This window comes from Neolamprologus brichardi, chromosome 11 (assembly GCF_056152115.1).
Source record: "Neolamprologus brichardi isolate AB-2024 chromosome 11, ASM5615211v1, whole genome shotgun sequence".
NCBI classification, from domain to species: Eukaryota; Metazoa; Chordata; class Actinopteri; order Cichliformes; family Cichlidae; genus Neolamprologus; species Neolamprologus brichardi.
This window is the reverse complement of record NC_142114.1, coordinates 31,715,001-31,734,216: the sequence shown is the minus strand read 5'-3', so window position 1 is coordinate 31,734,216 and position 19,216 is coordinate 31,715,001. Positions and strand designations below refer to the sequence as shown.

General features: G+C 51.5%; 1 protein-coding gene across 2 annotated transcripts in view; it reads left to right on the top strand.

Annotated features, from left to right (window-relative positions):
* The first annotated feature begins 2,284 nt into the window (after positions 1-2,284).
* The window catches only part of dennd4b (DENN/MADD domain containing 4B), a 28,702-nt gene continuing 11,770 nt past the window's right edge, over positions 2,285-19,216 (top strand). Inside the window, exons 1-15 of one of the 2 annotated variants that reach the window (XM_087848602.1) lie at positions 2,285-2,420; positions 13,126-13,482; positions 14,129-14,384; positions 14,480-14,549; positions 14,779-14,948; positions 15,130-15,371; positions 15,474-15,540; positions 16,534-16,592; positions 16,679-16,823; positions 17,043-17,218; positions 17,440-17,540; positions 17,625-17,840; positions 17,932-18,077; positions 18,156-18,289; positions 18,527-18,641. In XM_087848602.1, the coding sequence (XP_087704728.1) occupies positions 13,145-13,482; positions 14,129-14,384; positions 14,480-14,549; positions 14,779-14,948; positions 15,130-15,371; positions 15,474-15,540; positions 16,534-16,592; positions 16,679-16,823; positions 17,043-17,218; positions 17,440-17,540; positions 17,625-17,840; positions 17,932-18,077; positions 18,156-18,289; positions 18,527-18,641 (2,235 nt within the window). In that variant the 5' untranslated portion in view covers positions 2,285-2,420; positions 13,126-13,144. Of the gene's footprint in view, positions 2,421-13,125; positions 13,483-14,128; positions 14,385-14,479; positions 14,550-14,778; positions 14,949-15,129; positions 15,372-15,473; positions 15,541-16,533; positions 16,593-16,678; positions 16,824-17,042; positions 17,219-17,439; positions 17,541-17,624; positions 17,841-17,931; positions 18,290-18,526; positions 18,642-19,216 lie in introns of both variants that reach the window. The other variant, XM_087848601.1, reaches the window with a different exon arrangement.

Genomic DNA, 19,216 nt, shown 5'->3' with positions numbered 1-19,216 from the left:
AGCCTGCAGTTCCAGTCTCTGCCAGTGGAGGGCGCTGCTGACCTGTGTGTGGATTAGGGATCAGTTTAAGGCCATATTTCATATTTTTCATATTTTTTATTGACGTGATATTAATTTCTCTCATTAATGTTTATAGTTTTTTTCATGTTTTTTAGACTCCAGAGTTAAAAAACAAGAACAGCTGATCGCTCTGCGTCTGTCGCTTCATATTTGAATAATAAAATTTGTTGCTATTGAGATTTTTATTGTCATAACCAGGGAACGTTGAGTGCTGTACATATGAAAACGTTTTGAACCCAGAGGTGTTTTTAAAGCGCAGCGGCTGGAGGTTCACCGTGTTTTACAGAAAATAAAGAAATAAAGCTGAAACTGAAACGCCGACTCTTCCTTTGTTTCTGTGAAAAGTTTAAGTATCACAGAGGTGTGATGCTGCTTACTCTGGGAACCAGTGAATATACTGGGAGGTGTCTGCAGGAACATCGGGACCAATGAAGAGCAGCGGGGACGAAGAACACCCCTGCCGGTGTTGTGCCAAAAAGTGATTGCCTGCCAAAAACTAATTTCCAATGTTTCTGTGTGTTTTTTATGTGAAATATCGTTACGTATGTTGCTAAATTGACTTTGGTGAACAGGTATTACAAATGGGTTATATGTAAAATTGAAAAAATTACCTGTTTCTCAAGTATCTTTGTAACTGTGTTATTGTTCTTACATTATAATCAATCAGCTCCCTTTTGTCCAGTTAAAATATCTTTACAGAACTATTTTTGCATTTGTTGCAATTTCAGCTGTCCTCTTGGCCAGATTACGCTTAAAAGAGAAATTTTTAAAGTCAACAATAATTTTTTTAACTGCATAAATAAAAGATACATAAAAGTCACTGCCAAAAACTGATTGCGGCTTCTACCTTGTTACAGGAATGTTGTTTATTGCTCAAGATGTGATATAATTTATGAGGGATACATTTGACATATGTTACACATATTATAGACCAACAAGTTATTTATAGCAGTTTAAATACAAGCAATCAGTTTTTGGCAAATACCAGAAATCAGTTTTTGGCACAACACCGGGTCCCGCAAGTGAGATGGAAAAACCAATCCATTTGTCAAAACTGCTGCTGTCCTTGGACTTGCATATACAGTTTTGACCCAGTTACAAAACCTTGCAGAGGTTGTCATAAGGAAGCCTTCTCAGCATCAAGCGAGAAGACCACGACCGGGGCTCGACTAGATTTGCTTTTGTGCATGAGATGAAGAAGTCTAATGTTATCAGCTGAAGACCTATATAAAGCATATAGTTAGGGCTGGACCAGGTGACCCTGAATCCTCCCTTAGTTATGCTGCAATAGACGTAGGCTGCCGGGGGATTCCCATGATGCATTGAGTTTTTCCTTTCCAGTCACTTTTCTCACTCACTCCAGCGACCCGTCTTTGTTCTGTGTTTAAATCCGCACCTCTACCGTGGCATGAGCACTAACGGCAATAGCACCAATCTCACAGTCGACAACTGAATCAACCAAAGACTTTGATATTAAGGCGAAATCTAACCTTGAATTATTCCCTTGAATTAGGATTAACTAACCTCCAAATGTCTACTAGGCAAAGATCCTCCATCAGTAGTCGAATAGCCTCTGTGTCCCTGGGTGTAGACCCACCCCTGGGTTTGTTCTTAGTGATTATCCCATCCATCACCTGGTTGAAATCCCTGCTCCTCTCGATCACCGGTTATCTTGTTAATTCTGTGAAATAAATCTGTCTCTTCTTTATTAGGTGCATAAATATTACACAAACCCATTTGAACCCCACTGATTAAAGCTTCCAAGCATAAACGCGCCCTTCTTTATCATTATATTTTTTCAGCAACACGAAGCTTAATTTTGTATTAATAAGGATCAAAACACCGTTTTGTTTACTTGAATATGAAAACCGGAAATATATTCTGATGTTATTTTATTCAGAGTATTATTATATAAGTATGTTTATGAACCCTTGAGATAGATATGTTTACCTGGTTAATCGGGTGGGAGGTGTCTCACAGGAAGTCTGTGTCGAGTCTGCGTGGGTTCTCGCCCACAGGTGTGACAGTGACTGCTTGTCTCACTGTGTTAGCACCTGTCCAGGTGCTCTGTGGTAGCTTTAATATATAATAACATTAAACCATATCAAATGTGACGATTGTGTTAATTAATATGGCGAAATAACGAGACTGTGGAATTTTGTTGTTGTGGTTGAGGCCATTTAAAATGATTTTATTTTGAAGGGGTTTACCGGAAGCTGTCGGCGCTGTTGACGCTGATTGGCTGCTTGCCTGCTGCGGCTCGTCGGAGCAGACGGACAAACATGGACGTCACATGTGAGAGAATGACCTGATCATGGACCGTAGAGCCCGCCGCGGGAACAACCAGCACCGACACACAGGTACCGGGGACCGGAGGGTCCGGGGAGGACGGGCCGTGTTTCACGCGCGACTCGGAGCGACCGCCGCGCTAGCTGCGGGTGGAACTAGCTTAACGGAACCGCGTTTAATGTCAACATCTACAGCTGCCCGGTGTGCGAACCGCGAGGAACGGAACCGTGCTCCAGCGGGCCTCGGTGGGCTCGCCGTGATCCCGCTGTCCGCGAAAGCGGGTCGCGTTGCGGTAAACGCGCAGAACGGGACTCAAAAACGAGCGCACCCAGGCGGGCATTCTCCGTCCGATAATGGAACCCGTGTCCTGCTGGGGACGCTCGGCGCTCCGGCGGCGGCCAGCGTCGGTCCGCGGGCTCAGAGAAGGCCTAACCCGGAGCTATGTGTCGGTATCACCGTGGTTCGGTTTTCGGACGTTCTTCAGTCTCGGACCTGTTTATTGAAGCGTGGAAATGACGCGTGCAGAGCCCTGTCCGATAATGGAACCCCGCTGTGGATGTTGTGGAGGAGGTTTTGGATGTAGCTGATGTCCCCCCAGCACCAGCACCTGTCTGCACACCTGTCTGTCTCCTTGTTGCACCTGCGAGTCATGTTCAGCGGGGGACAAATTAAAGGAAAAGCCTGCATGAAGGAAGCTGCTGCTGCTTCTGCATCACTCCTCCAGCTCTGAGCTCCAGCTCTCCACCATCATCCTCAAACTCCTGAAGGTAGACAGGGCCCTCTAACCTGCAGCCACAAAGCCTGAGCTCAGGTGAAATCCACGGAGGCTCCTTCCTCCTCCTCAGTCAGAGCCAAGCTCACCTTCCCGTTTTTTTCCTTTAATTTGTCCCTGTGTGTGTGTGTTGTAGGTTTGCTCTCGTGGAGAACGAAATCATCACATTATTAAGGTAAAAACTGACAAATCAGAAATCAGCAGGTGAGCTCGATCACCTGATCATCTGGTTGCCAGTTCGAGCCCCGGCTCGGACAGTCTCTGCCATCGTGTCCTTGGGCAAGACACTTCACCTACCGCGTACTTGTGTTGGCCAGAGGGGCCGATGGCGCCAGTGTCCGGCAGCCTCGCCTCTGTCAGTGCCCCAGGGCAGCTGTGGCTACACCTGTAGCTGCTCCACCAGTGTGTGAATGTGAGAGTGAATGAATAGTGGATTGTAAAGCTCTATATAAATGCACTCCATTATTATTATTATTATTATTAAAACTGATCAATACCGATCGATCAGTTTGCTGCTGATACAAACAGCAATCAATAATTCATATTTTCATTGTCCGGCATGTCAGCGATTAAAGGAGGAAAAGTGAACACGTGAGCAGCAACAATCGAGGAAATAAAAAATAAATATATTTAAAAATAAATTCAATAAAATATAAAAAAGTGCAAAAACTCAAAATAACTGAAAGTGAAACGTTTCATCAAGTCACATGACTTCCTGCCTGAGGCCTGGCTTGGCTGTGATTGGTCCGTGTGACTAGAACAGGTAAACACAGCAAGGCTGCTGCTGGCGTTTGTGTTGGCAGACGCGGCGGCGAGGAAACCTGAGACGCCTGCAGGACGTGTCGCCTCTTGTAAAGAATTTGTAGCTGCAGAGCGACGGCGTGGTCATGTGACGCATCACAAAGAACGCACTCGGGAGCGTGTCAGACGCTGATAACATACCTGCTGCACACCTGAAGGCTGGAAACCACCCAGACTGTATGATGTCATCAGAGGGCGTGGCCTTGTAGCAGTTATTTAAACAAGGCTCCTGATTGGACGTCTGTGGTTTTTTTTGGCAGGGTCGGTCTGGCTCGCAGGCGTGCTGAGAGGGGCCTTTGATACGTGAAGGTGACCTTTAACCTTTACTCTGGTTACATATGAGGAGGTTATTATCATTGTAACCATAAAGGGGGCGTGGTCACATTCATCTTCATAATCGGACCTCCGGTGAAACACCTGGATGACCTTTGACCCGATTAACTGTAAATAGTGATGGACTGAGTAGCTGGTGACTCTGAGCCGGTCAGGAGCTGGTTTAGTTTTAGTGGTTTGTGGATGAGGACTGGTTTGTGCTGGTTTTAGCACTGGGTGGTCTTCGGGGTGCAGAATGTGGTGGAGTGGGAGCGCCACGAGTCGACTGGAGTATAAACTGGAACGCCGCGTCTGCAGACTGCGGCTCAGCATTCCTCCTGTGATGCGTTCACTGCCTCCGCACTGAACTGGGACGCATGAGCGCCTCTGTTTCCAGGAGATTACGCAACGATTCAGCCTCCAACATTTGGAGGGTTTCATGTCCCGAACGTTGCTGCGGGGCTGAGCTGACAGTTATGTAACGGGACTGGTCGGGCTGACCTCTGACCTCTGTCTGCGGGTCCTCCTGTGATGGAAGTGTTTTTGAACGGTCGCCACACGTCCGCGTTTCTAAAAAGGCCTCGGACGTTTCCTGGAGCTGAAATCTGCAGGGACTATTTTCAGCAGTGGACTGATCCACAGTCAGTGCAAGATGACTTCCTGTGACTGAAGTGGACTCAGAAGGGGAAGCTGAACTTTGACCTCTGACCCGTTAGCTGTGCGTGGTGTCATGGACTCAGCGGTCTGAGCGTGCTCAGCCATGTTGGCCGACGTCCAGAGTTTTTTCCTTTAGATCGATTTAGTGTGGCCTTTTAGAGCAGAGTCTGAAAAATGACCTCTGACCTCCTCGACCTCGGTGGGGAGGTGGGTGTCAGCCATGTTGGAACAACAACATGCAGAAGACACAGCCTGATTGGTCTGATTCTTGTTGCTCTACACGGCGCAGTTCCTGCCCAACACGCACGCTGCACGCTCCCGTGGATTAGTTTGCTGCCCAGCGACCTACAGCATCACCGAACAGAGGTCAAAGGTCATTTTTAGTCTGTTGGACCATGCAGGAGTCGCTCAGTCAGGACGATCACGCCGCACACTCAGTGTTTGCCTGCAGCTGTTTTGAATCTGTGATTTTATTTTGAAAGGGTAGCATATTTGTTATGGGTTGGTATAACTTCCTGTTTTAGGGCAGACAGGAAGTCTGACTGCAGGTTTGCTGCTTGGTGACGTCAGCTGTTTGTTTCGGTGCTCTTCAGTTTTTATTCAAGCGGCTGACGCACCTGTGCAGGTGCGCCTGTTTGTCCTTCAGTTTATTGCTGAGCACACACACACACACACACACACACACACACACACAGATCCTGTTTCAGGATGTCCTCTGTAATCCATTCCTGTCTCCTGCTGCTCTCTCGTGTCCTCCGTGTTTATCCTCCGGTTCAGCTGCTCACCTGGACTCACCTGAGATCAGTCAGGTTAATATGACACTAACAACAACAACAACAACAACAATAATAATAACAACATGATCTGATGACGGTTTGTAAGCAGCAGACACTGTGACGAGTAGCGTTTTATTTCCTGTGCTGTCATTGGTGTTTCCTGATGTCATCACTGTTATCCGTGATGACATCATCGTCCTATGGGAGCAGGAGCTGAGGTCTGAATGAAGCCGACAGCTGAAGCTTCGTCCTGCCGCCTGTTTGTGTCTCGGTTGTTCTTCGTCACGGTTGCTGCATCATCATCATCATGTGACTTATTTTGGAAGCTGGCGTTGTGTCCTCGGAGCTCCGGCGCTCTGTGGACGGACTAAATTTAGACTCGTGTATCTGGATCTCCTTCCGTGCTGTCTGTGTGAGGAATATTGCGGATGCCGGTCAGAGTTTAAGGAGCAGCCGGAGCGTCGCTGACCGTCCCGGCCTTTGTGACGATGCTTTAAATAGCTCGGCTTGCTGGGGGGCTGCGAGGGGCGCAGCCGAGGACGGGTCGGGATACGAGAGCGGAGCTTCAGTCAGACGCACTGAAGGCGACTCAGGTATTCCTCAAAGATTCCAGAGGAATACTGCACTTCCAGACAGAGTTATGGACTAAATAACTTTGCTGCTGTGGATTCTGAGCTCAGGTGAGCACAGACGCGTCTCACCTGTAACTGGATGACATCACATGTACATGTGTCACAGGTGACACACGCACCTGTCCAGGCAGACTCCGCCTCCTTCCTGTGCTTGGAGCTGGACTGATGAGCACCTTCAGTGAGAGTTCACCTGTTCCCCTTTAACACACGTGAACGTGGTTGGCGACACGGCGCGGTGTCGTGAGGAGACTCGGTGACAAACTCATCGAGTCTCCGGCAGCTGCGCGCGGCGGCGGCGCTGTGGGGCTCTGAAGGAGGCGAGCTGCTGAGCTCAGCATGGCGGTCGTGATGAAGAGTTTGTGTTTGTTTTAAAGAGACCACAGAAGAAGAAAGCCGGAGTGACATCACGATGATGATGATGATGGCGGTCTGCTTCACTGAGGCTGTTCTTCAGGAAGCTCCAGAAGGTTGGAGCTCGTTTGCTGGAGCAGGATCAGAAGTGCGTCCTTCACGATGACCTCACCTGTGCCTCAGCGAATCTCACGCACACATCAGAGGGTCGTTCTGAGGGCGGTCCCAGTGAGCTGCTCAGGCAGAGCGTGCTCGCTAACCTCTGATGCGCACTCTGTGGTTTTGTTCTGGTCCCTCAGCGAACTGCGCGCCGCTGAGTGATCACCTGACGTCCTCGAGGGTGCAGGAAGTAAAACGTGAGTGGGCGTGGTTCAGGTGCACATCAGCCCAGCTGATCACTGACTGTCAGGGTTAAAGGTCGGGTTAAATGTGTTTACGGTGTGGAGGTGAACTACTGAGCATGCTCGTACGGTTCCCTCGGTCTGCTCTCTGCGCCGTTCGGTATGACTAACGTTAGGTACCGGGCGCCGCGGCCTCGGAGGGGTGGACGGGGGGAAGTTTAATGGTCTGACAGGAAATGAAAAATAAAATCTCAGACTGGGACTGGACGCTTCCTGATTGGACACAGGGTCACATGCTCGCCCTAACAGACCAATAACAATAGTGTTCTCGTCACCAACGCTCTTTTCCTGAGATCTGATTGGTCAGCAGGCGATGGTTTCTTACCTGTCGATCTCTAATCTCGAACGGTGAGGTGTGCGGCATTGGTTACCATGGTGATGTACCTGGTAAGAAGTGAAGCACCTTCGTAACACCCAGAGCTGCAGGCAGTCATGTGACAGTGATGTCACTGAGGCTGCTGATGCCAGTGAGTGAGCGTGACGCCCCGGAGACACAGAGGCGCTGTGATTCAACAAACCCCGCCCCCAGTGGCTAGTACCAGTTAACACACACACGCACAGACACACACGCACAGACACACAGACACACACACAGACACACACACAGACACACAGACACACACACAGACACACAGACACACACACACAGACACAGACACACACACACACAGACACACACAGACACACACACACAGACACACACACAGACACACACAGACACACACACACAGACACAGACACACACACACAGACACAGACACACACAGACACACACACAGACACACAGACACACACACACACACACACACAGACACACACACAGACACACAGACACAGACACACACACACAGACACACACAGACACACACACAGACACACAGACACACACACAGACACACACACACAGACACACACACACACACACAGACACACACACACACACACACACAGACACACACAGACACACACAGACACACACACACAGACACACACAGACACACACAGACAGACACAGACACACAGACACACACACAGACACACACACAGACACAGACACACAGACACACACACACAGACACACACACACAGACACACACACACACACAGACACACACAGACACAGACACACACACACAGACACACACAGACACACACAGACACACACACAGACACACACAGACACACACAGACAGACCCACACACACAGACACACACACACACACACAGACACACACACAGACACAGACACACAGACACACACACACAGACACACACACACACAGACACACAGACACACACAGACACACACACACAGACACACACACACACACACACACACAGACACACACAGACACAGACACACACACACAGACACACACAGACACACACAGACACACACACAGACACACACAGACACACACAGACAGACCCACACACACAGACACACACAGACACACACAGACACACACACAGACACAGACACACAGACACACAGACACACACAGACACACACACACACAGACACACACACACAGACACACACACACAGACACTAGAGGTGGGAATCACCACACATCCCACGATACGATATTTTTGCAATTTTTAAAATATTTTGCGATATTCAGATTCTGTACATAAAGGTAAACGTTATCAATATTCATTTTCTCTAATATCAAAGTCTCACACTCAGTCTTTCTCTCATTTCAGTTTGATTGTTGACAAACTGAACGGTTTGTATTACAGTCTAGTCCAACTTAACTGAATCAACCATCTGGTACAATTATAGCTATTCTGAACTATGCAGTTTATGAAAACTATGCAGCCCCTTCAGCAACTGAAGAATTTGAAAGTAAATTAAAACAAAATATAATTTTACATTAAATAAAAAAGTTTAAAACTTCATTAAAATAAAACATGTCTTAAATTAAAATAAGTAAACTGTCATGTTTATTAAACACATTTGGACAGTGAAGGAATGTCAGGATTCAGAAAAAGGATCAACATGCTCTGAAGTCAGAGCACAAAAACCTTTTTGTAACAAAATATCGATTTCTGCTGTCCCTGTATCCATACATTATTAGCAAACAAAATATCACCATGCTACACAGTATCCATTTCCCCCCTAACAGACACACACACACACAGACACACACACAGACACACCCACTTCCTGTTTGCTGTCACCTCTTCTTCGGGGGAAACAGAGCGCTGCTTTCACACCTTCCTGCCTCGCTGCTCGCGCTCACACTGGAAATGAAAGCTCTATTTTTCTCCCTCGCTGCACCGCTCACTTCCTGTGGCAGCCGCTCGCTCTGAGGTGCAGCAGCGAGCGAGGCGTGTGACTGACAGCTCGTCAGCCTGGACGCACGGACCGATCCGCGATCACAGTAAGAGCCCGTTTGTGTTTGTTCGTGTGTTAGGCTTCGTCGCGCTCGTGGTCACTAAAACCTCGCCGTCTTCTTAGCTCGGCACCTCGGCGCGGTCCCGCCGGAGCTGCCAGATTGGTCGGTTTGGTGATCGATGCGTCGCTCAGCAGGAAGTGAAGCGTGGAGTCTGTGAAAGTTAGAGCTCACACACTCCTCTCACACACTCACGCTCACACACGTGCAGTAAGGGTCCTGAATGTTTGAGCTGAAACACCTGAGCCTCACGTGGGTGGAGCCAGGCATCCACAGCTCAGGTGATTGGCCCAAACAACACACCTGACATGTGGCTCACATCACCTGAGGCAGGTGTGACAGGTGATCAGCTGATGTTGGTTTGCACAGGTGCAGATGTGACGGAGCTGGGATCGGAGCAGATGGAGGCAGGTGATTGGCCGTACCTGCAGGTCAGATCTGATCGTCAGGTGTGACCTCCTGCTCGTGGCTCCACGTTTGTAGCACATGCTTTCATGTATTTTGTGACCTCATCACACACCTGTGTTACTTTCCCTCACGCCGTATCATCGCAGCGTTGACCTCTAACCAGCGTCAGGGAGCGTGAGAAAACCGGGCGCTTCTTCAGGTGTGCGAGAGAAAGCGCCGCTCGCAGCGGAGGAGAGGTTCCGGTTTCAGCTGCGATCGGGATTATTATTAACCGTTTCACTTCCTCTTAGGTGCTTCACTTCCTGCTGCGCTCGAACAGTTTGTTGAAATGTTTGAGGGACTCTGTTTAAAGGTCAGAGGTTAGACTGCTGCAGAAGGCGGCCCGACACCCACAGCCCGCCGTGTGTGTGCGTTTTAATGACAACAGGTTAGGCGAGCTCGCTGTCCAGAGAGGCGGAGCTCTGGTTGGATGGGAGGAGTTTGCGTCACCCTTTTGTCCAAACTGCTGGAGACAAAAAGCTCAAATGTAAAAACCTCAGAAGTGACTTAAACCAGCAGGTGATGTCTGTGTTCCCGAGGTCAGAGGTCAGAGGTCAGAGTGTGTGGTTGTGCTGAAATGCCCCTCACGCTTGGCAACGGCGGAGTTTTCAAGGTGTTTGATGCTGGTGTGTGAGGAAATCTGCTGCTCTGGGATTTCCAGAGTGTGTGTGTGTGTGTGCGTGTGCGTGTGTGCGCGTGTGTGTGTGTGTGTGTGTGTGTGTGTGTGTGTGTGCGTGTGCGTGTGTGTGTGTTTCCACTGTTGCACATTAAAACAGGAACTGACTGATGAAAGCAGCTGTTTCAGCTGAAATTTCTGTGATAACTTCCCTCAGCAAACACAGGCTGGTGCGTTTGATTTCAGGACCAGGGCGCGCCTGAGGTCACATTTACCCCTCAGGTGTGCAGACAGCAGGTGACACGCTGTGTTCACACGAACACGAGCAGATTCTACCTGTGAACTCTGTGAATCAGCTGCTCGAGCTCCGAGCCCGAGTTCACCTGGTTCAGACTGGGTTCATGAACTGGTTCAGACTGGGTCAGTGCTGGTTTGGACTTTCAGCCCACGCGTGTTCCTGTGTCACGCAGCTGAATGTTTCTGGCTCATGTTTGACTGTAAACTCGTGCTTCAGGCTTCACGGCGTGCACCGGCCTGGCGTTGGTCTAACGGTGTCAGGTTTGGGGGTTTTCCTAGTCAACGGTTATTTTGTCACCGGGGGAAGTTGTGTCGTATCGGCACAGGATGAAGTATTTTAGTGTTTACCACAGCAGCTGACTGTGACTCACCACAGCTCAGTTTCTCCTTTTCTTATCCGAGGTGCTGCCCGGAGCCCCGTCCCTCCCCCGGGCTCCCGTCCCTCCCCCGGGCTCCCGTCCCTCCCCCGGGCTCCCGTCCCTCCCCCGGGCTCCCGTAGGTTAGATAGTTCATGTGTGATGCGTGCGCCATCATCCAGGTGAGACGTGTCATCGAGAGCTTCCTCTGAAACATGAAGAACTCGGACTTGTTTCAGTCTCAGACGTGAGCTTTACTCTGCTTTAGATCAGCTGTGAGGCGTTTCTGACTCTGAACCTGGTGACAAATGTGAACGAGAAGCTTTAACTGGGATTTAACTGGGATTCTGCTCCTGGAGACTGGTTTGGTTTTCCTCTGGGTTAGGATTCATCTTGGACCTTGGTCTTGGACCAGTTTCAGGCTGGTTTAAACTGGTGTGGCGAGCTCCTGTAGGCGGGTCCATCTCTTCGGCGTCGCTGTGATGCTGGGATGGAAACTGCTCGGTGGGCGGTGCTGAGGGGGTGGGGGTGTGTTTGTGCTCGGTGACGATGGACAGCAGGTTTGTGTTAAAGAGAGAACGCCGTGTTTTATCACCTCGCTCGTCACGCTGTGTGACGTCATCGATGAACAGGAAGCAGGTCGCCTGTCCGCTTCCTGTTTGCCAGCTGACCTCTGACCCTCCGATTGCTGCACTTCCTCTCACTTTCACCCTGCGATGACAGCGACGAGCGCGGCGCCGCCCTGCACGACTGAATATCTCGTCCTCACAGAACAGGAAGGAAAGCAGCTGTTCGGACGCGTCTGCTGACATCAGCTGAGGAAGCGAGCGTGTCATCAATAACCATAACGCTCTGATGTTCTCAGGTGACACAGAGACGCTGAGCGTTTATGCTGAGGTGGCGCCACGACTGAAAAACGCTCGTTTTAAACTTGAAGCTGTGATCGGAGTTTGTCCGCACGCCGTCGCTCACGCTGAAGTTTCCCAGGTTTCCTGAACGCAGCGCTCAGCTGGTCTGTAATTCATGTTTAATGTTAATATTAAATGATTGTTTACCTGCGCACTGTGGTCATGTGATCATGTGCCTTTTAAATCCATACTAACCAAACTCGGCGCACGGCTGTGCCCGCTGATGGAGATGTCTTCAGGTTGCCTAGCAACCAGCTAATCACAGAGCCCAGTGTAACGTGAACATCAGTGACATCAGCAGAATCAGGAAAAAGGTTTATTTGTTTGTTTTTTCTTTTTTGCAGATTAATTTTCTCATTATTGTTTATTTGGATTTGATGGTCCGTTCACTTCCTGTCCGTTCACTTCCTGTCCGTTCACTTCCTGTCCGTTCACTTCCTGTCTGATCTGAATGAGCAGTGATGTGTCGAGTTTTTAAATCGGGTTCTTCGCTGTGACGTCACGTGATGGCGCGAAAACATCAGTGAGAGGCTCCACAGCCAATCAGAGGAGAGACAGTTTACAGTTAGAGAAGACTGATTTCAAACACACACACACACACACACACACACACACTCTTTGGTTTAATCACGCGTTGCAGCAGAATCGCCGTCGGCGTTGACCGTCACGCTCCGTCAGAGCAGATCTGAATCCACACAGCTGCCTCTGCTGCTCTCTGATTGGTTGATTCGGGGCTGCGAGTCATCGTCCCGACCTCCAGCACATCATTGATCGTCAGATTTAATGTCCAGTAATAATCTCTAATAATCACTAATTTGAAAAAGTAATCTATTACCCTGGAGCGTATCAGATTACTGTCGAGTTGGTGTAAATAACGCCGTTGGGCCACGCCCGCTGGTGATGTCACGTATTTGGTACGACTGACTGTATTTTCTGTTGCTGTTCATCTGCAAGCTGCTTTGCAGCCCGCCTGCTGTGCTGACCTTGCTGACCTTTGCTGACCTTTGCTGACCTTGCTGACCTTTGCTGACCTTTGCTCTCTGTCCTGCAGTGGAGGATCGACAGGAAGCATGACCGAGGAGAAATGTCCCCAGCTGGTGGACTACTTTGTAGTGGCTGGCCTGGACCCCGCGGGGCCGTGGAGGCCCCTGGACGAGGACGGGAAGGCCGCCGCCGCCTCCTCGACGACGTCCTCGTCTTCTTCTTCGACGGGCCGGGCGGCGGAGCCCGTGACGGACCTGGTGGTGATCGCCCGGGGGCTCGGGGAGGACGTTCCCGAGGGCTTCACCTGCATCGAGAAGACGCTGGGCGGACACTCGGCCGAGCTGAGCGCCGGCCTCATCAACAACCCGCACCTGTACCTGTGTTACCGCCGAGGGCGGGACAAGCCGCCCATCCTGGACCTGGGGTGAGACGCACGTTTGTGGTTACGAGCTGTGATTGTGTGACTGGTGCCGGCTGATTTTGTCGTGTTTGATCGATTCAGAGTCGAAGCTGAAAGAAAAAATTCATGTTTGTGAGAATTTAACATTAAAAACATTCGACGTGTTTATTTTGCTTCAGCTGTAACAATAAGAATCCTCTTTATTTTTAGTGTGAAGATTTTACTAAACATCTGTCTGTAACAGCTGCAGCGTGCGAGGCTCCGATGCAGCTGCAGGGCGGGGCTTATTAAAGCCGAGGTTATGTCATCCACAGGATTATGTAATGCAGTGAGCACGCCGTCGTGCTCGCTCGTGTTCGCCTCGTTCGTTTACACTCAGTGTTGGGAAATAACGAGCTTAGTCCTTCCAGATTAGGTGTTTAATCTCTGACTTCATGGAGCTGCAGGTGGAGCTGCAGGTGGAGCTGCAGGTTTGCACCTCCAACCTCACAGGGAGCCCAGCCTGGTCCGCCTCCTGTGACAGTGGGGAGGAAGAACTGTGTTTAAACAGGAAGGACAGTCGTCTGAGGGACTGTGGGGGTGAGGGAGGGAGAGCGGCGTTCCTCCCTGCGGCGGTTCAGGCTGTGGTTAGCGATCATGGCGGCGCTCTGACGCTCTGCCCTCTCTGCAGGGTTCTGTACGAGGGGAAGGAGCAGCTGAAGCAGGGCTGGTACGTTATTGAAACCACGCCGTACAGCCGCTCGGCGAGCCTGAGCGCGGGCGGCGCCCCCACGGCTCATCGGGTCTTCCTGACGTACCGCCGGGCTCTGGACTCGCAGGGCCTCCACACGCTGGGCGTCACCGACATCGCCCTGCTGCTGCCCAGCAAGGGCGAGGTGGCGCCGCACACCTTCTGCAGAGTCGACAAGAACCTGAACACGGGCATGGTGAGTGCGGGAGGCGGGGCTGTTTCAGGGGTTTGAGCCCCCTGATTCGCCGCTTCACTGACCCTGTCGCTGTGCTGCTGTTTGTGTGTCTGCAGTGGGGTCCAGCGCTGCACGTGTGCTACAAGAGAGCCGTGGCCACGGCCAACGCCCTGGTGTTCGAGGCCGGTGAGTACCCGCGTGACCCCGCGTGACCCCACCTCCTGCAGGAGGGCGAGAGGTAGAAAAGCTGCAGGTGCAGAGACTCGGGAGGTTTCCCCGTCTGTGCAGCTCCCAGCTGCTCACATGTGATGGTTTCATCACGTGGAGCTCCCAGTGCGCAGGGAGAACGTGGAAAACTGAGGGTCGGAAAAGTCGGGATCTGTGCTGGAGTAATCAGAGTATCGCTGCCCCGCAGATCTGATCAGCCGCTACCCGGAGGAGGACCTGGACTCGTTTCCTCTGCCCGAGTCGGTGCCGGTCTTCTGCCTGCCGATGGGCGTCACCGTGGAGAGCTGGCCTCAGAACACCAAGTACCAGCTGCCCGTCTTCTCCACCTTCGTCCTCACCTCCGCCTCCGGGGACAAGGTGGGTCAACTGAACCACAGATCAGCGGGTGGAGGAGATCCGTGTTTACTGTTTGTGATTAAAATGTTTGATAAAACCACACGGAGCAGCGAGCTCGTCGTTCAGTCCGACCTCTGAACCGTAAACTGGCTCCTAACTCATGAGCCGCTGTTACGCCTCCATCTTTGCTTCGCCCCTGCAGGTTTACGGCGCCGCCATCCAGTTTTACGAGTCGTTCTGCAGAGAGCTGCTGTCGGAGCGGCAGAGCATCCGCCTCGGTCTGCTGAGCGTCGTCGACCGGCGGCCCATCACCAACCGCAGCCTGCAGGTGAAGACGAGCATCTGCGTCCTCTCTCACTGGCCCTTCTTCACCGTCTTCCAGAAGTTCCTCACCTTCGTCTACAGATACTCCATCTCCGGGCCCCACGTGCTGCCGATCGAGAAGTCCGTGAGCCGTCTTCTCTCTGCCAGCTGATTAAAAACACGTTATGATCTGTGCACAGATGTGTGCTGATGTCCGTTTCCTGTTTCGTTCCCCTCCTGCAGACACATCTCCAGCTTCATGCACAACGTCCCGTTTCCTTCCCCTCAGCGTCCTCGAATCCTCGTTCAGGTAAGACCGACGAAATGTTTCGCCGTCTGAAACGTTCACAGCGCAGTGATGTTGTTCCACGCTGATACAATAATGACGCAGGTTTGTGTGAGCTGCAACAGGAAGTGTTTGTCCTCCAGGTCATTGCATTAGATTTCTTCCTGCAGAGCGCCTCGACGCTGCTTCCTCTTAAAGGCAGCTCTTCCTCCCCACAGTTGCCAGGTTTTCCCTCTGATGGACGGCGTCAATAAAACTGATCAAACGTGACTGAAGTTGTGTGATTATCCTCATTTTGTAGATCGATCGTGTTTTTCTGATGGAGAAACACGTAGATGGAGGAAAACGCTGTGACTTTATTCTTTCCTCCCTGCTGACAGGACGTAGGAGGCGTGTTTGCAGAACAAACGGGTAACGGCGCCCGCTCAGAGCCTCTCCATGAATCACTCTGAAATCATGATTTTAACAAAAACCTGGGTGATGATCAGTGAGGGCTTCACGTGTGATTTTACTTGATTATGATTAATCACGTCACAGTCGCTCAGTTTATTCCTGGAGCAGGGCGGCTTTGCATGAGCCACAGTTCAGAATAATCCTTCTTTGTCTGGAACTCGGGTCAAAGATGCTTTTAGTTCTTGAGAAGATGGTGTGTGTGTGTCTGTGTGTGTGTGTGTGTGTCTGTGTGTGTGTGTGTGTGTGTGTGTGTGTGTGTGTCTGTGTGTGTGTGTGTGTGTGTCTGTGTGTGTGTCTGTGTGTGTGTGTGTGTGTCTGTGTGTGTGTCTGTGTGTGTGTGTGTGTCTGTGTGTGTGTGTGTGTGTGTGTGTGTGTGTGTGTGTCTGTGTGTGTGTCTGTGTGTGTGTGTGTCTCTGTGTCTGTGTGTGTCTGTGTGTGTGTGTGTGTGTGTGTGTCTGTGTGTGTGTCTGTGTGTGTGTGTGTGTCTGTGTGTGCATGTGTGTGTGTGTGTGTGTGTGTGTGTGTGTGTGTGTGTGTACTGATGCCAGCTGTGTGTGTTTGCAGCTCTCCCCGTACGACAACCTGCTGCTCTGTCAGCCCGTCTCCTCGCCGCTCCCTCTCAGGTGAGTGTCAGCTTTATCCAGACGAACCAAATGACCTTTACCGTCACGCCTGTGTTTGACCTTTGACCCCTGTGTGTTTACGATAGCGGCGCGAGCTTCCTGAAGCTGCTGCAGAACCTTGGTCCAGAAAACGCCTGCACGCTGCTGCTCGCCGTCCTCACCGAACACAAGCTGCTGCTGCACTCGCTCCGACCTGACGTGCTCACCTCCGTCAGCGAGGCCCTCGTCTCCGTAAGACGCGCACACGCCCTCACGCCAAACGAGTCCCAATGCTTCATCTTTATTCTCAATTAAATTAAAATCAGGGCCCCCACCGGCCCCTGAGCCACGCATTGAAAACACTGAATCCAAAGCAGAGTTTGTTCCAGGCGGGAGGATGAATCTTCCCCGTCAGCAGGGTCATGGCCTGAATCTGTCCTGGAAGTTTGTAACTCCTGTTTCTGTGTCCAGATGACGTTCCCGCTCCGCTGGCTCTGCCCCTACATCCCTCTGTGCCCGCTGCAGATGGCAGACGTGTTGCTGGCACCCATGCCCTTCATCGTGGGCGTCCACTCCAGCTACTTCGACCTGCACGACCCCCCCACCGACGTGGTGTGTGTCGACCTGGACGCCAACACCATCTTCCAGTGAGTCTGACGCCACCTGTGTTCGTATCTTCAGCAGTCTGCTCTGATAATTATCCACAGGAGCAGTTTGTGTCTCCGGCTGTAAACATGTTTATTTCTGCTGCAAACTTTTAACATGGGAGTCTATGAGTCTCTGCTGCCTCTGCTGGACGTCAGAGGAACTGCAGCGTTTGATGTTTCAGCATCATTGGAGAAAACTTTCCTCCTTTTCCTCGTTTCAGGTCAGATGACAAGAAGCCACTGTCATGGCGTTCGTTGCCCAGGAAACACGGAAAGATGCTGTTCAACGTCCTCAGCAACCTCCACAAGACGCTGGAGAAGAGTGAGCGACCGTAACGGCTGAACTCATAAACCATGTGTAAACAGGTTTGTGTCATTTAGTGACTCTCACTTCTTGTGGCTGCAGTTTGCACTCCCGGCCAGGAGGAGGCGACGCTGGAGTTCCTGCTGACCGACTACGACCAAATCTACAGGCGTCAGAAGCAGCTGGAGCTGGAGATCCAGGAGGCCTTCCTGCGCTTCATGAGCTGCCTGCTGCGAGGCTACAGAGCCTTCCTGCTGCCCATCACGCAGGCGCCGTCCGACACCACCACCGACTGCAGCTCCCTGTTCAACCTGCAGGGTGCGCCCTTCTTAACGCCGGCGGCTTTTGTGTGCAGAGCTGTGAATCAGGCGTGTGAGATAAGCCGCTCCTCTTCCTCTTTGTGCCGCAGGTTTCCTGAAGTCTCGGGATCGAACGCAGCAGAAGTTTTACAGCCAGCTGACCAGGACGCAGATGTTCACCCAGTTCATCGAGGAGTGCTCGTTCGTCAGCGACCGCCACGCCTGCCTCGAGTTCTTCGACGAGTGCGTGCAGAAGGTCAGAGCGGCGATGCTTTCTCGCGTTGCTCGGCTAGCACCGAGCGAAGGTTCTGATTGGTGTTCTGTTGCTGAGCAGGTGGACGTGGAGAAGCCGGAGGAGGTGAGGCTGATCGACCTGGACGAGACGCACAGCGGCGAGCACACCGTCTTCATCATGCCTCCCGAGGAACCGCAGGAACCGGATGGGTCTGAGTGCCCCGCCCTCTACAGGTACAGCTCCGCCCTCAGGGGCCGTGGAAATGGGTGGGGTGGCTTGTTTGCTGTGGAGGTGGGAGGATGGTCAGGATGTTTTCAGGTGACCCGTTTACTTCACCAGCCAATGAGCTGCCACCCTCCTGCCATCGTGGAGCGTTTTTATTTGCTGCAAACAGACTGGGTGGCGTCCTCTCGGGGAGGAGGAGCCACGTCAGCCACCTGCTCACACTTGTTTCCCTCTCACCTGTGCAGCTATGAGACCTTCCCCACCCTCAAACTAGAGCTCTTCGACCAACCCCAGGACCAGCTCCGCGTCCCAGCCAAGGGCAGCGCCCCCAGTAGCCCCGCCCCCCGTCGCACCAAACAGGTAAGACAAAGATGCTGAGCAGAAAGGATCTTGTGTTGTGTTAATTCGTGTGTACAGAGCACGCTCCGACGGGCGCAGCAATGCGTTCAGGAGAGCGCCGAGCGTGCAGGTTTCCTCCCGCCCTCTGAGCTGAAGCTCGCTGTGACCCAGTTTCTCTCAGAGTGGCGGCGAGAGGAGGAGCTTTAACAGGCGTCCATTCATCATTGTCATTTAATGAACTGGTATCAATATTTCAGCACTCATTAAACATGCAGAGGCCACAGACGGCGTGATGAGAGCGGCACAGACAGCAGGAGGAGAGCATGCATCGCAGCAGAGCTGTTAGAGCGCCTCCTGGAGGAGACCTGCAGCTTCATCAGTGGGAGTGAAGCATTTCTGCTGCAGTTCCTCCCATGTCCACTTGAGGCTCCACGCCTAGCCTCAGCCCGCTCTCTGCTGTTGTCGAGCTCACTGGACGCTCTGCAAACACAGGCGACAGGCATCCTGATTAAACTAATAGTCATAATATCAGAGCTGTGATTGGTTCCTGTGAGCGATGCTCCTGGAAGTGCTGACAATAAGAGCAGCGTGCTGCA